At 29.4% G+C, this 17,794-nt stretch overlaps 1 protein-coding gene across 1 annotated transcript in view; it reads left to right on the top strand.

The window, feature by feature from the left end:
• The window catches only part of LOC123305807 (tyrosine kinase receptor Cad96Ca), a 192,468-nt gene that overhangs the window by 139,919 nt on the left and 34,755 nt on the right, over nucleotides 1-17,794 (top strand). The window contains exons 3-5 of the mRNA XM_044887638.1: nucleotides 2,537-3,103; nucleotides 9,345-9,473; nucleotides 14,315-14,791. Of these exons, the coding sequence (XP_044743573.1) occupies nucleotides 2,537-3,103; nucleotides 9,345-9,473; nucleotides 14,315-14,791 (1,173 nt within the window). The remainder of the gene's footprint in view (nucleotides 1-2,536; nucleotides 3,104-9,344; nucleotides 9,474-14,314; nucleotides 14,792-17,794) is intronic.

Genomic DNA, 17,794 nt, shown 5'->3' with positions numbered 1-17,794 from the left:
CTTTACATATTATCATTATTGTAAATTTATTCCCTAGAGAATAAAACGAATAAATTTCATATTTTCATTTTATTGAGTGATTTATTAAAATTGTATGCATAAATAATATGTTTATTTTGAAATATTCATCAATTTGATTCTCTTTTTATGAGTTGAAAAGAAAAATAAACAATGACGTAAAACATGCTAACAAAAGTAGTGAATAAAATCCGAATTAACACAATGATACAGTGAAAACTTTTTATGTAAATGCTTCCGTAAAGCAGCAAATATTTGTTTAAATTACTTTGTCCATCAATTAATGTCACAGAGAAATATAAACACTTGATCTGCTTAAGAAATCCTAAAGAAGCTTTTTCACCGGGATTATATTAATTTAAATACAAGAAATGACCTATGAAAAGTCCAGTACAAAACCATGTGCGCAAAAAAAATTATTGTTGGTTTCAAATATATCTCGAAAACTATTAATTTTATGTCAGCTTTAGCTATTAGAAAAGTTTATCAGTTAATTTTACATAAAAAAGGTTCTGAACAAAATTTTGGTAGAAGCAATAGTACTCAAAATATTTGGAAATTATCAAAAATTAAAAAAAAAAAAAATATTTAAAAAAATTAATTAAAAATAATTATTTTTGTTTATTTTTTTTTTCAATATTTTTAACTCATAAAAATATTTTTTATCCCCAGTTAAATATTTTGAAAACTACTGATTCCTCGGAAATTTTGTAAAGAACCTGTTTTATATAAAATTAACAGGCAAACAAATTTAATAATTGCTAAAACTGCCATAAAGTTAATAGTTTACGGGATATTTGAAAAAAACCTATTTTGGCGACCCTTGACCTTGAATAGTTTTTTTTTTTTTTGTACACAAGATTTCGTAATGGAATCACAGATCATTTCTTGCATCCGAATAAATATAATTCCAGTGCCAGTGGAAAAATTTCACTTGGATTTTTCATGTAGAAAAACCTTTATTTTCTTAGGCTATGATGCGCTATTAACAAAATTGCTCACTCAATGAACAAAATTGCGTATCTGATTTGGTTCACTTATTTAAGATGTTGTTTATATATCTACAAGTGTTAGTTTAGTGCAAGATAGCTTACATCTTCAATATTTGATATAGAAACTTCAAAGCAATAACACAATTAGAAGTTCACACTGAATTAAAAATTCGTAAAAGAAGCTTTAAGTTGTCGGACACCATTCATCATTGTTTCGGTATACCTATCGACTAATGAAGCCCTACCAGCCTCTTCAATTTGTGTTTCGTTCCACTGTATTATCCTTGAATATTCGTGTTTGTATCGTATTTGTGGTCTTTTGGAAGCCCTTTGAGTTTGGCTTTCGCTAAAAATAATTGGTATAAGGGTTGCAAGTGGGAAAAGCGTGAAAATAAGGCAAATTGTGAGGAAACAAGACAATTTAAAAAGGAACGTAAATGTCGGGAGGGTGATAAAAAAAGATCGAGCTGTGTCGTGGGACACCCGGCTAAATATATTTCTTTCGTACCTTGATACATTATACATGTAGCGCTTACTTTTTTTATTTACAAGATATTTTTCTGACAATGTTAAGGTATTCAAATTGTCGTAGAAGTCAAATACTTGTTTGATTCTTTAAAGACTTTTTTATAGGTAGTACCTTTTCGTTTTTACTGTATGGAATAGTTGTAGTATTAGTTTAAAAATGACATCCCTACTTCTGATTTAGTGGCCAACCCAACATGTGCGAACATTACATTTGGTTTGATTAGGATATTTATTATGACATAACATAAAAATGCCATTGTAATTACTTTAAATTATCTATGTTTTCTTGAACTTCTGATAACTTTCATAGTTTCATTTTAAATGATTAAACATAATATTTTGACAAAAAATACAACTTGACAGATATAAAAAAATTTTATGCATTTTCTCAAAATTTAGAGTAACCTGAATCGATGGAAAAAGTTATAGTTTGCTATGTATCCAAGATGTCGTTTTTTGGTTTCTGTTGCAATTTTTTTTTTTTGTTTCAACTCTCAACCAGCAAACAAATATCGTGCGATAGGGAACATAGTTCCAAAAATAATAGCATAAGGTTAACTAATGGAAAATGAACTTTTAAAAATTACATATATCGTTTGCTATTGTTTCTCACTGTATTTGACACTGAAATAATTTTCATCTCTCTTCAGGACAGAAGCGAGACGGTGCAGATTAAAGTTTAATTGATATGAGAAATAGTCAATAGAAAAATATTTAAAGAGTTGTCGAATTTCTTGATAGTGTTTTCAGTTCGAATATAATAATTGATTATTATGTGGCTTGCACTCAAACGAAATTCTACTGACTAATAAATAAATCAAATATCTGGAGCAGAAAAACGTATCACAGTTGGATATTTTTATTAAGGATTACTGTTTATTTTATTTCTTCTGTTTATTTTATTTCTTCTGTTTATTTTTATTAGTTAAATAATGACATCTTATCAATTTATTTATCTGTGTAGATTAATCAAAAACTAATCCATTTCTTTTTTCTAGGTTAATAGAAAATTTGCTCTATATGTCACTGGTGATAATGGCCATATGGTTTCAAAAACACAAGTGTTGGTACAGATTTTGAATGCATCGAATCCCAATGCAAAGTCAAATGCATATCATCCATTTGGCAGCGGCGGCGGTGGCTTATACACACATCAAGGATTTCAATCAATTTTTAATAATAACAATCCTAACTGGGGAAACCCGGGCACTCTTCCTAATATACCAGGATTTCATCCAAGGCCACCACCAAAATTACCAGAGCCAACAGACCCTAAACATGAACAAACAGCAACAACTACGTCACTATTATCTTCTACTACATCAATCCCAACAACTGTGACATTACAAACTACATTAGTGACGTCAACAACATCATATGTTGAAACTAATGATAAAACAAATGAAATACCAATAAAATCAATTCCAACAGAAACTTATCAAACAACGATTACAATTACAGTTGTATCAGTTTGTGTAACGCTGTTAGCGTGTATCATTGTTTTATTGATTGCCCGTAAAAAGATTTGTTTGGGAACAACTGAAAATACAAAGGATCAAGATATGGTAAGCATTTTATACATGGTATTCGGGATTAATTCGAATTATAAAATGACATAGGGTTGCAAACGAAAAACAGGCTTTTTAACAGTATCTTATACATTTTTACCACTGAAATTGGGAAATATAATACAAAACTTTTATCACGTCAGGTTTTATTGCAAAACTTAAAAATGAAAATTTCAATAATAATTTGCAATTCAGAGGAATGATAGGAAGGATACTAAGTCAAGAGAGAATAATGTTGCAGTTTAGGAAATTATCAGTTGCTCGTGTCCCAGTAAATAATACAATACATTAGTTTGTGACACCCCATGCAGGAAACTCATGATGAAAAGTGATAACGTATAAGAAGAAGAAGGAAAAGTTTCTAACACAAATAGGTAGACTTGTTTCAAAGGCAAAAAAGATAACTTGACAATTCAAAGGCTAGCCATCCAATTCACTTTCAGGGTTTAGTATCATCGCTACCAAACTCACCAATAATGGAAAATCCGATTTTTGACATTTCTAATTGAGGTTTGTGAGAAATCTGACGAGATAGAAGTAAATGGATATCATTTTTGGTTTCGGCACCCTATTAAACTAATAATTTACAAAGAATATACCATGCAGCCGAAAAAAAATTTGTTTTTGCAGCCCTGTGTAAATTATAATTTTTTTACTTTTCGAGCATAATATGCATTGTTTGAATAACAATCTCGTTAAAGATGGCAAGGTTTATAATAACTGTCGAATTGAAATTCCATTAATTTTTTCAAAATTAACTACTTAAAAATTTTTACATTGCATATTCTGATTTTCACAATTATATTCAAAATATTGTTTTACTCACTTTATTTCGCTATAAAAATATATACGATAGAGTGGAAGGTCCTCGCATTTCTCAATTAATTTCTTCTTTACATTTTTTCGTTTTAATCACAATTTTATGTGACATTGACGCCCATGTGAAATTAAAAGTCTAATAAACTGGATTGAACACTGAGTTTAAACTATTACTTTTCCTCTATTGCTTATTACACCGTGAAATAAAACAAGTATAAAACTACTTCACGCATGTAACAAAGATAATTCTGTATAGTTGAGAAGAACCCAGCACACAAACCAATCACTTTTTTAATTCATGGAACGCTTGAAAAATATTTATAGCTAGAAATATTTTATATAATACTTTGTTCCCACCCGCTTCGATGGACGATTTCAAAAAGTAATAAATGAATTTTTAAAGTCACAATCTTCCAACAAAGCGGACGGGTAACATTTCTTGCTCTCACTTCCCCCTCTACCTCCCGTACACTCGAAATATATGTTACGTTTCATTATCGAGCCCAAATATTTTGCTTTTAAGATCAAAATCTCCCAACGAATCGGACGAATATCTGCTAGTACATTTATAAATTATATTTGTTTTTCTGATGTATGAATTTCATTATTTTTAAGTTTCATTAAAATTCATTCAGTAGTTTTTGCGTGAAAACTAATAAACATCCAGACATCCATCCTCACAAGTTTTCATCATGTTTATATTTATTAACTGGCTAGAGAGATACCCACCCGCTTCGCTGAATTTAAAAGTAAAGATTAACAAAGATTGCTCTCGATTATTCCCTTTCTATAATACTCGAAATAATGGTAAGGATTGTTTTACACAGGTAAAATTAGTATGGGTATCTATTTTTTAAATGTATAATAGTCGTAATTATTCATTGAGTATATCAGAAAAGATGGCCGTGAAATATTTTATATTGACTATTTTTACAGAAATCTGTAATTTATGGTAATGTCAAATGACTACTTTTACAGAAATTTGTAATTCATGGTAATGTCAAATTCTCAATATCTTCATAAATTATATCTCATGTGTTATTTTGAAGTATGAGCTATATTGCTGTACAGTTTCATTAAAAAACATTCGCTAGTTTTAACGTGAAAGCGTAACAAACAACAAACAAACAAACAAACATGCTGACTTTCGCATTTATAATATATAGAGATATCATGTAAGCGATAACATTGATTACCAACGAGTTATTTGCTTACATAACGCTACAATTTAAAAAAAACATTGTGTATTGTTATCGAATAAAAAGTCATAGAATGCACAAGAGAGATAATTTTTTTTTTACGGAGTAGAAAATGTTTGGCAAACTATTTAGTTTGTATGTGAGTTTTTTCTCTATATAATATATCAGTAAGAGACATTAATTAAAAAAGTTTATTTTGATGTAATCAATGGGGAAAAGTTTTTTTTTTCATATATTTATTTATATTTAACACAAAGAAGCAAAAACACTTATTGTTTCAAATACCATGTTATTTTAGTTGAAACTTTATTATGAGCATATAATTTGGAAAGATTTAAGTCAATATATAATTTAATTTTCAATTTGTACAAATTAGGTTAATCATATTGTATTATTACGCGTTTCGATTGTTGAATAAGTAAAGATAAGGAACTTTTATAGTTTACTAGCGGGTTTGGTAGACTTTGTACTGTCCGATCGCAAAGTGGAGTATTTATCTTATTTTACATTGAAAGTTGTTTTTTGGTGTAGTTAGATAACCACTCTCAAGCAGGTCATTTGAGTTACCTTCACCTTGCTCCCGCCTGTTTTTTAAGCTGCAATCTACCTGCTTCTACGGATGCAAATTACTCTTGTTGTTGCTCTCGATTTAGTATGTCATTCAATTTACGTTTACTGTGTTTGTAAGTGCAAATAAGTAAGTATTTTATTTTTATATTGAAAACGAAGGTTTGTCCTTTATTTATTAGTATTTAATGTTAATGTTTATACCATGTATATATCAAATATACATAGTATATTAAGTTTAGTCCCAAGTTTGTAACGCTTAAAAATTGATGCTACGAAAAAAAATTTTGGTATAAATGTTCATAGAATCGTCTGATAAGTCCATTTTCGGTTGTCCCTCCGTCCGTCCGTCCATCTAGGAACACGATAACTCAAAAACGACAAAAGATATCAAGCTGAAATTTTTACAGCGCACCCCAGACGTAAAAAAGTGAGGTTGAATTCGTAAATGAGCAACATAGGTCAATTGGGTCTTGGGTCCGTTTTCACTTGTTTTCATTAAATTTATCAAACTCAACGATTTTTGTTTATGTGCTCCTTTTTGTCCGGTAAATTTTTTTGTAACAGGGCAATACTTAAATATTTTGCAACATGAGATTAAGATAGCTTAAGTCAAAAATCAAAAATAGGAGCAAGCAGTTTTCTAATGAAAATGAAAATATTTGACTTATAATTCCGAAATCACCTTATGTGGAAACAAAAGAAAGCATAGATAAGAAAAAAGTAGTTTAGGTTATATTGGCTGTCCACGAAGGACACACTTAGGCTATAGAGCCCATTGTGATACCATATATGTGTTTTACCACCTTTCCGCTGATAATTTCATTTATCAGCTCCTCAATTTCAGAGGCTGAGTGCACCTTCTTCATGCATATAACATGCACTACACCAGTCCATCACAACTTTTAATTAAATTTTGTTGCGGCGGCGGGAATCGAACCCCCTACCCTATGCATACCCCGGACTGAATTGAGAAATAGCTTATATTCTGAATAGCTCAGAAGAAAAAATAAAAACATTGAAGAAGAAAGTGAAATAATCGGGATTGAAGACGAACATGATGAAGACGAATATGACTAAAAATAAATTTTTTTATTATTGCCAAATAAAAGGTACTTTTGCATCTAAATAATCTTTTGAATCAATTTTGTGCATCAAAATCCCTTCATTATATTTTGTACGGAAATTTGGTATAAATACTCCTCTGTGGAACGTTGGCTTATCTGTTTTTTTTTTCTAAAATTCTTTAAAATTAATCCAACCGTTTCGGGTATCAGCCATTATAAGGAGATAGACAAAACTTTTATAAATTTTATTTAAAAAAAAGTTTTGAGTATAATTGTAGTGTAAATATGCATCAAGGAAAAAGCAGTTAATTTGACATTACAAACCGACACTCTAATTTTATGTATTTGTATAGCTCAAAGACTATAGGATAGACAAGAAGCAGAAGTATAATTATAAGTGACATCTGGAGTCTGAGGCGATCAACTATTAAGTTTGTAGGCCTTTGCGGGTATGACTATTAAGTTTAACTACTTTGCGGGGGTGACTATTAACTATTAAGTTTGAAAGCCTGACTCGGTAGAGGCGCTGAAACTCGTATACTACGATTTTACATTAGCTCATATGGGCTGCTTCTCCTCTACCCTATGCTCTTTGGTATAGCTGTAAATGTAAAAGATAAATTATTTCATGAATATGTGAGATGAATTATTTTATCATGCATTGTTGAGGTTTGTCACTGTATGTTACTGAAAATAATAATTAAAACAATACAAAGATTTAAAATAGAATCGGAATAAGAAAATGGAATGCCAGCAAGTAATAATTACATGTATTTAATTTAGTTAAAATAATAACATACAAAATAATAATTATAAAATAAAATGACGATAATGATACAGAAAAATTGGAAAAAGCAATTTATGAAAAGGTTATGCCGCATATTTGAAATGGTAATACGCCATCTATTTTATGTTTACCTCACCCACATGACAAAACATTGAAGTCAGAAGTGTTATGTCAATAAACTAATTAATATAGCTAAAAGTAACAGACACTCTCCTTTTTCTCAAGTTATGACTAATTTGCAATTCTTTACATGTTAATGTAGTAGAAATGTCAAATTAAAATTATTGAAAAACACTAATTAATTAAACTTAATGCATTAAAAATTGTGAAAATAAGAAATCAAATTGAACAAATATTATTTTTCAAATGTAAATTATCATAATTATTTATTTAAATTTGTGATACAAGAATATTAAATTTTAAATGTAAGTCTTAAATGCAAACCATACAATTATATATGCATCCATACAATTCTATAATTAAAGTAGTGTATCGTTACCTAATTATATAATTTTTTCTGCAGAGCTGTTTGTTTGCAAGTTGATTGTTTTTTATAAAAACCATTTTTGTTTAAATGGAATTCAGAAACGAGCAAAAAGCTAAATTTTTGCTATCACTGTCCAAACTATCCTGTTTACAAAAAAATGTTTAAAAAAACAAATGTTTTTGATTTTATAAAGAACAGCTTTTCATAGCAGATGTGTCTCTTTGAAACTAACATTTTTTATTTGTAGCATTTTCCACGATTAAAAATTTTTAGGAGTTATTATTATTTTTAGTTTAGTTTTGTTACTCTAGCAACTAATTTTTCCGGTTTTCAATTTCGGTTTTCGATTTTTTCCTCAATCCACTAAAAAATCATTCACTCTAATTTTTCATTTACATATTTATATCTGACATACCAAAGCACAGCCAATAACTCCCGAAGCTAGGACTGTGTAAATTTGAATTTAAGTTTTTTGCCACTGTAGATGAGCACTAAGAAAGTATTTAAAAAAAATTTGGCACTTAAGGAGGTGAAAAAGCGGAAAAACTCAATTGAAAAACTATTTAATCGATTTAAAAAATTATTTCACCTATAGAAAGCTACATTATCACTTATCAGCGAGTAACAATGACGAGTAATGACATTGTGAACGAAAGCGAGGATAATTATTGGCAAGAGATAAGTGAAATTTATAACGCAATAGTCTTTGTATTTAAATTTGCAGTTGCCCAGCGAAGTGGGTGGGTACATGCTAGTTTTGTATGAATTGAAGGCTCTAAAAAATAGTTTCTTACATTTTTTCGTTAATCTCAGCGTTTAAAAAATTTTGAAGATGGAAGTTGGATGATTCTAAGACACATTTGTTTTTTCATTATGAATTTTTCATTATGAACTCGTGAACAAATAAGAATTATGAAATAGACAATGCTTTTTTTGTAGGAAATTAAATGCTTTACAAAAATGGTCTGTTATGATTAGTCGATGAATTTGATCGTTTAAAAGATATTCATTATCAAACATTATTGCATACTGGTCTTAACAGTTTTTGATAACTAATTCGGAATATTATGGGCTTTCATTTTTTTGGCACTTAGCCTGGTAATAACTTTGAAAATTTTGTAAAGGACAGTTTTGTTAACTAAGTTGGGGATTCCCAAGTATTCTAGCTAGCTTTAGTTCGACGCAATTACTCGTGCTTAATTCTCAATATTTGAAATACATAAAAAAAATAAATTTTGATGGGCGAACTCATTTTTTTATAATAATAATTCTCATATCAGTTTAATAATGTAATATTATTCTATTTAATTAGAAATCATCATCAACAACGGCTGGTATAACATTACATGATAATCCAAGTGTAACAATGCAACAATGGCATGGACCACGTGCATTTAACAATCGATACGAATCCTGTGAACGAGAAAACCAACTACATACGGTAAGGCTATCATTATAAAAAAGTAAAAATAAAATCTGTCAAATAACATGTGTGTCCGAGGTTATAGACAGTTCTTTGCCTTGACAAAAAGTCAAAAAGTTATATATGAGTAGTCGAGAACTTTTAAAAGCAGATCACAACACATCTATTTTTCTGTGTTGTTAAAATTGACTTGTTCTGAATAAGGTTAAAAAACGTACTATTCCTAGTTTTGTTAAAAAAAAGATAGTCATGGGGACTGTCGACGGAAGTAAAAACTTAAAACTTTGGAACAACGGTGGTTTTTTGTTAAATAATTAAAATTTCGTAATTTATAAATTTAAATTATTAACGTGTGTATAAAAAATTATTATAAATAATAAAAAAAAAAAGCACTAATAAACAGTTTTTTCAAGCGGTCACCCATCCTGGAACAAAGTGTGCACAATGAGACTTAACTTCAGAGCTCGACGTGCTCAAAAGAAGTTTTCACTTTAAACACGAATTTCTATATATTCTGGTTAGAGAATATTGTTTAAAATTAAGTAGAAAACCAGCTTTTTTAAATCTCTACAACGAAGTTTAGTAAATATGCGTTTGTGGTATTTCTCATTTTTAATAAATTTTAGAAATTTTTGCATGCAGCTCTAGAAACAAAAATAAAGAAGCAATAAATCTCGTTAAGATTTTACACAAATTCTGAAAACGTACCTATAAATATTATTCTGTTAATGATTTTACAAGATCTTTCATTTTAATTTTGCACGATTTTTTGTAAGGAAAATAAAGTGGAAACTCACAAATTTTATAATAAAGTGAAAATTAGATAGGTACCTATCCTTTTACAAATCTTATTTAAGATTGAAGTGTATGCAAAGTATTTTAGATATTCCCGAAGAAATTTTACCGTCTTATCGTCTCATAAATAAGTAAATTGAATGACAATATATAAATTTGATAATCCGTGCTTGTCTACTACATATTCAATTTATTTGAAGAACTCAATTATTGTTTTCAATTACCATTAACACTTGTTATACCATGTATATATGAAATATACATAGTATATTAAGTTTAGTCCCAAGTTTGTAACGCTTAAAAATAATGATGCTAGGAAAAAATTTTTGTCATAGCTGTTCATAAAATCACCTAATTAGTCCATTTCCGGTTGTCCGTCCGTCCGTCTGTGGACACGATAACTCAAAAACGAAAAAAGATATCGAGCTGAAATTTTTTACAGCGTACTCAGGACGTAAAAAGTGAGGTCAAGTTCGTAAATGAGCATCATAGGTCAATTGGGTCTTGGGTCCGTAGGACCCATCTTGTAAACCGTTAGAGATAGAACAAAAGTTTATATGTAAAAAATGTTCCTTATAAAAAAAGAAAAAACTTTTGTTTGAAACATTTTTTTGTAAACATCACTGTTTACTCACGAGGGCGTTAATTAAGTGCAAATTTTATAGTATGTATTAATATAGGAATATCAGTTGTGTGTGTGTCTATTTAAAAGTGAATATCTTTTGTTATTTGCGTGTCGTCAAAAAAACAAACGATTGCGCATCAACAGTGTCTATACATTTTTGTATGTGTTATGTGATAAAGAAATCAACACTGACTATGCATGGTATTTCAACAATTAACTCAGTCAATTGTTTCTTTTCACTTGTTTTTTATTATAGAATATTTGTATTTGTTAAGAATCCTATTAAAAATTTTAATTAATTTACTATGTAATTTAAATATGCGGTCATATGTATTACGTTGACCGATCAGTAGTTATATCTCACTTTATTTCGAAATGAATTAATTAAGTAGTCTATTTGAAAATGATCATAAACTACAGACATGCGATACATGTATGTACAATATTAATCTAAAAAGTTGCTGTATTCATGTATCATACTAATCGCTACCTGCCTGGTAGCTTGATCAACTATGAAAACAAAGCCTATAGCCTTCTCCTCTCTATCATACCTACTTCCCACTTGCCCTCACTTAAGGCTCTAAACACCAGCTTTACATACATTTCTTAGACAATAAAACAACTTTTTCCCTGGCCTTGGTGTTTGGTCTCGAAGATCGCTTCGCTTGCCATATAGTATCGACATTAGTTTATATATCATATTCTATATCCGATCATAAGCTGTTTTATTTAATTTCATCAAAATCAATCAAGTTGAGTGGTTAAACACATCCAAACAGACATTTGTGATATTACAGCTGTGAACCTGCCAAATTTACGTTGAACTGCGCTATACGAAATTACAAATAGCAAGGATGATTTGTATTATACACTTTTCGGTGTAAGATGATTTTCGAATTTTTAGGTATTAGGATGGTTATTAAAAATAATATGACCTATTATATTTCGATGGCACGAAATTTAATTTGCGAATTAAATCTTAGCAACCTGTAAATTATATATTAGTAAAATATATACTACTATTTGGAAAATTTAAAGATCACTGACGTAAAACAGCATAAAGTAAAGAAAATGAATATATCTTACGCTACGTACGCTTGATACTGCTTTCCAAGATGGTATATAATTGTAGACTAGTTCTGGTAATACTATGGTACTTCTTACAGCTCAAGTATATAATTTATAAAATTTTGCTCATCTTAAAGTGACAAATTATTTCAAATTGGTTTGTTTTTTATGAATTTTGACATACAAATTTTATATCGGAAAAAAGACAATAATCCCATATATTATCAAACAATGTGGTAATCTACGATCGTTTCGTTTCGCTTTGAATGATACGTCTTTATCGATGTTATTGATAGTGGTCGTCTCTCACATACATCCAATATACTTACTACAACATATCATATGCGATTGCAATCGACATCAATTGGATATACACATCTATTTCAAAAAAATTGTATGAAAGCGCATTTTAACAATGTTGGATTAGGTTGACTTATAGCAGGTGTCAAATTATATACCCGGTGTTTTATATTTGTAAAGAAGGGCCATCTGCAATTTATGGAAAAATGGCTATATATGAATTAAATAAAAACTTAAAAAAAGAATGGTATGCTTTCCATTAATATGCAAAATTATTGAACCCTGTGAAATCCTAAATTGGTAGCGGTAGTAAATTTAAGAGAAATAAAATTGTCGCAGCCTTTTCCTGAGCAATACAATCTTGTTGAGCAGCGATTATAGCCCAAATAGGAAAATATCCTCGCAGTTACATAGGATATAATACACCACACAAATGAATCATCGATTCACTAAAAGAATTAATGAATCATTAATTCCTTAAGCGAATCACTGATTCGTTTAGTACATAGTTTGCAAATTTGCATTAAAAATTGTAAGGTATTTCGTTATTTAGAATTCCAAGTCGAATGAAAATACCAAATCTCTCTAGTATATATAGAAGAAAACAAGTTTCGGGAGTTTTTGTTTCATGTATAGGGGGGGGGGAGAGGTTAATTTAGTTTAACTAAGCGTCGAATGAAGTTTATAACAATACATCATTCAAGGGTGAAGTGAAAGGGATACTTTTGGCCATTTTCGGGAGGCTGTGATATATAGCTATTAAAATAAATTATAGCTCATTTCCATTATCTGATGTATAAGCTATAATTCTGGAAAGTATTCCGTATGATAGAAGTATCAGTAGCTTTTGCATGCAAGCGTAACAAACAAACAAGCAAACAAAGTCATAGTCACATAAAAAATTGTATTACAATTATCACCTAAACAATTCATCTTTTACACCCGTTATGTTTCTTGTGTCTCTTTTTGCATTAAATTTTGATTTTTTTCCTCAATCCAAACCTAGGAAATGGCGGGAAAAAATCGGTTTAAATTTAATTCAAGATCACTTTTCATTTATCATCTTTGATAATACTTTGAAGATAATAATTCTAAAGATAAAATGGTTGTGATTCTACTGGTATATCGCCATTTTTATTAAAGTTCGAAAAAATAGTGTATATTCAATGGTCATACTTTTAATCTTGAAAACCATTTGTTATACAGAACGAACTTTTTAAATGTAGCCAGACAGATAAATATAAACAATTGTTTTGGTTCAGAATTTACAATAACTTTTCACTTTGGACATGAAGTAAGCTTTTCTTTATCATGATACTGAATATTGGATACAATTTTTAGATACAAAGAAACATTGTTCTGTGACTGGTAGTATTATTCTATATCATTTCACACAAGCCAATAATCCTCTTAAACGAAGCTACAACCTAAGCTTGTAGATACTGGAGTTGGAGAATTTTTAAGAAAAAAAATCAATTTTATTCCACATTATTTTTTTAGTTATCTATTTCAACAACGCATAAACTCAAAGAAGCTTTTTTTAGCATTGCAAGTAAAGTAAAAGTGATTAGGTTTTGTATGATTTTTTAAAATAATATATTAGAAAATATTTTCGGTGCTAAAAAATTTTAAATAGGAATATGGAGATGTAAAGCTTAAAATTAATGGGCCTATTGGATTAAAGCTCAGTTAAATGTGTTTAAAACTTTAAATGCCTATAACTATATTCTACTTTTATTAATTCAAAACTCGATCTAATGAAAAATAAAATATTTTCCAGAAATTAGTCAAAAAACTTACGCAACCAACCAACTTACATTTGATTATTGAAATGTGATATTTAAATATCATTGGTTATTATAATTAAAAGTAAAGTTTTCGAAATAGGTAAGGAACAAACAATATATAACGCTTACGATGTTATATATCTATTTGATACTTGTCTACTTTCGTTGTTGTGTGATGTTCGCTGCGTATCTGGACCCAACATATTTGAACATAATTTTCCCCAGTTAATTTAACTACTAAAGTTATATTACCAAGCTAATAATAATCTTTGGATATATTTCAGACTGCTGCAAATCAACCAAGTGCACCAATTAAAGATGATAAAGATCCTTGGGAATATCCTAGACATCGTTTAAAAATCTTCAACATATTAGGTGAAGGTGCTTTTGGACAAGTGTGGCGTTGTGAGGCAAGTGACATCGGTGGTAAAGATGGCTTATCAATTGTTGCTGTAAAAACACTAAAAGAAAATGCAAATGATAAAGAACGATCTGATTTAGCATCCGAATTAGAAATAATGAAAACGTTAGAGCCACATCCAAATGTGGTACGTTTATTAGGTTGTTGCACAGATAATGGACCTTTATTAGTTATTATGGAATATATTTCCCGTGGTAAATTACAAAGTTATTTACGAAATTCACGTGCTGAACGATTTTATGGTAATATGCATGGGCAAAGTAAAACGTTAACCTCAAAAGATTTAACATCGTTTGTGTATCAAGTTGCACGTGGTATGGAGTATGTTTCATCAAGAGGAGTAAGTGTATCCTTAATTTATCTTTTTTCTTTCTTTTTTTTTTAGTAAAATAAATTAACATTATTATTTTTCTGTTTTAATTAAAGCTCGTTCCCTCTTTATATATTCATTTATAGCACACCGGGAGTTGGTAATTTTAAAGATAATATATATATATATATATATATGTATATATATATAATTGAGTTCAACATAGAAATTAGGATATTGCAAATAAAAACGCGGGGAATGCGAAAAAGGGAGATGATATTATGTGTAACTGCTGTATCGATGTCCAGTACTAGAATATTTTAATTCTTGAAGCAAGATTTTTCTATATTCTATAACAATTAGCTTTGCTAAAAATTGGAAAAAATTAAAGCAAAGGTTTAAGAAGTACCAATAGATTGCTCAATAAACAGCAAAGCATTTAAAGCCTCCGAGTTTTGCAACCTTATGTAATCTAAAGACGAATTTCTACAAAAAAGTATGCATACAGACGATTTGCTGACAAAAGTTCTGTGAACCTAATTGGGTGATATATCGTGGGGGTCATAAAAATATTTTTTGTAGTTTTTTTTTTTTTTGGGAAAGAAGAGACATAAGGAGCAGATCTGTATTATTTTCTATGTCTGATTACAAATTGTATACCTACCTGATATACCTAAGCTATAATCTATTTGGTCATGTTGCCAAAATTGTCAATAACTAAAACCTAGAACTATTTACCCTAATATCACCAACTCCAGGAGTGTAATTATGTAAATAAAAGTCAAAAACTTACTTTTTTCCATATTATTTTGTGTTTTAATGGAAATTAATGAAAATGTTGTTCAAGTAAACATGTTTGTTCTTGTTGTATATTGCCATATCAACCAGTCCTTAATGACTTTACATAATTTGTCTACTTTTAATACTTTTTGCGTATTTTTAATTTAACTTGAGGATTCAACAAGTTTTTATTAAAAATTAATGTACTCTAGAAGAATATTTTTTCTAATTATAAAACAAATCAATATTATTTCAAAAAGTAGTAGACTGAAAATAATTTATATTTAACGCAACTTGTAGCTCCTAATTGTACTTCATTTGCATTAGATTTTTTTTTATTGTGCTGTGTTTTACACAAGTAACGCTAAAGGCTGTTTTACAGTACTAAAAATTGCTTTGCAATACGTACCATATTTCTGTTTTGTGAAATTTTTTCATAGATCCAATGAAAAACCAATGCAAATTATTTGGGCCCCGAGTTTAAAAGTATGGTATTATACTTTTTTAGGCAGTATGTAGGAAACGAACATTTTTGTATTTCCTAATTCCGGCCTTGCTAAAGTACCGTACGCGCTGATATTTAATTAATTAAATTCTTTATTAGTTATAAATATTGCCTAAAAGATACTGATTCTCATGAATCCGCAAGACACGTATCATGCATTCCTTTGATTACGAATGTGAACTACAAGCAGGCACAAATAGGTGACGAGTCACCATACGTTTCTTCCAGTGAAAGCAGTGAACGTAGGCGCTAACTAGTCCTTTCATTGTAAATTTCGATTTTTGCCCCAATTCCTAGATCAGTTTTTTGTATTTTTAAAATACGTATTTTCGACTACCAAGTAGTCATCATCAGTAAGAATTAGCTAGTGAATGTTACTCTTTGCTAATTTGGTGGCGGACTGCACACTGTTACATTCGTGTTTTTACAATTTATACTGTTCACAGTATCTGTCAAATTGTAGTGACAGTGGCGCTAGCCAATCAACTGCCATCAGTTGACTAGTCTGGCCAATGAGCATGATACTTGTGCGCAGGTCCATTCGAGTATTTTTTGACGTTTAAAATAATAAATTACAAATCTAACCTAAATTAAAAAACTATAAATAAATCATAAAAATAAATAATCCTTTATTTTTATAACGTATTGACAATTTTTAGAAATTCAACCTTGATTTTGCAATTTTTATTAAATCCGAATTTGGAATAGGTCCTTTGTCCAAGTTCATTGCTTCATTACCCATCTTTTGAATGAAGATGCTTTCATAAGCGTCTAATTCGCAAGGATTGGGTACTGATTTTAAGAGCTTAAGATTTGATTTGTCGATTTTGTGGTCGTTTTCGATAACGTGAGCGGCTACACATGATTTTTCAATTCTTCCATATTTTAAATGGCCCATATGTTCTTTGAATCTTGTGATAATTTGTCTTCTACTTTGACCTACATTGTGTCAAAATTTTTCCCATTATATTGGCGGCATTTGCTGTCATAATTTTTCCCATTATATTGGCGGCAAATGAGCTTGGGATTGTATATTCTCAATTATTATTATTTTTGATTATCTTATCGGACGTTAAGGCGTTTTTATGTGTGGCTCACGTAATACTGTACGTAAAATACTTTATATAGATGAATTATTTTGGAGCTATTTCCGATTTTCTACGAGCCAATTTTGTTTATAAATCGAAATTATTGGGGAACCATTTCTCAGTATCTGGTCAGTATCCGTTTGTTTCAGGCATGTTTAGTATCCTTACTGTAGGATAACTTGAGCTGATAATCTTTAAAAAAAAATTTTATCTTTCAGTAGATACTCAGTAGATAGATTATAAAATTTTTTCGATTAAAGTAAACTACCCTGTGAAAGACTATATATACTATAACTCAAATCTTTGGCAAAGAGAGTCTACTTTTGATTTTGGAATGAATTGAGCTTTTAATTATAAGAAGAGGAAACTGATTCACATATTTTTTAAATATTTTTAATAAGAAAACGTCTTAATTACACATTTTTATTTGCAGGCGACTTTTTCTATCTGTAAAAACCCACTTATTTTGAATTTAAACCCTTACTGAAAAAATATGCTGTCGTTAAGAATTTCTTCTCTGAATGAATTTGTAACATCTGTTTGTAAGAATCCAATTTATGGATACATTCCACTTATTGTCAATGTTTCTTCTCAGCCAATAAAAAGTTTTTAATTTTATTTATAGATCCAAAGTAAAAATTGGAACTAAAAAATCACTGT

Source organism: Chrysoperla carnea, chromosome 1 (assembly GCF_905475395.1).
Source record: "Chrysoperla carnea chromosome 1, inChrCarn1.1, whole genome shotgun sequence".
NCBI lineage: Eukaryota > Metazoa > Arthropoda > Insecta > Neuroptera > Chrysopidae > Chrysoperla > Chrysoperla carnea.
Note: the sequence above shows the minus strand (reverse complement) of the source record. Positions and strands in the feature narration are given on the sequence as shown.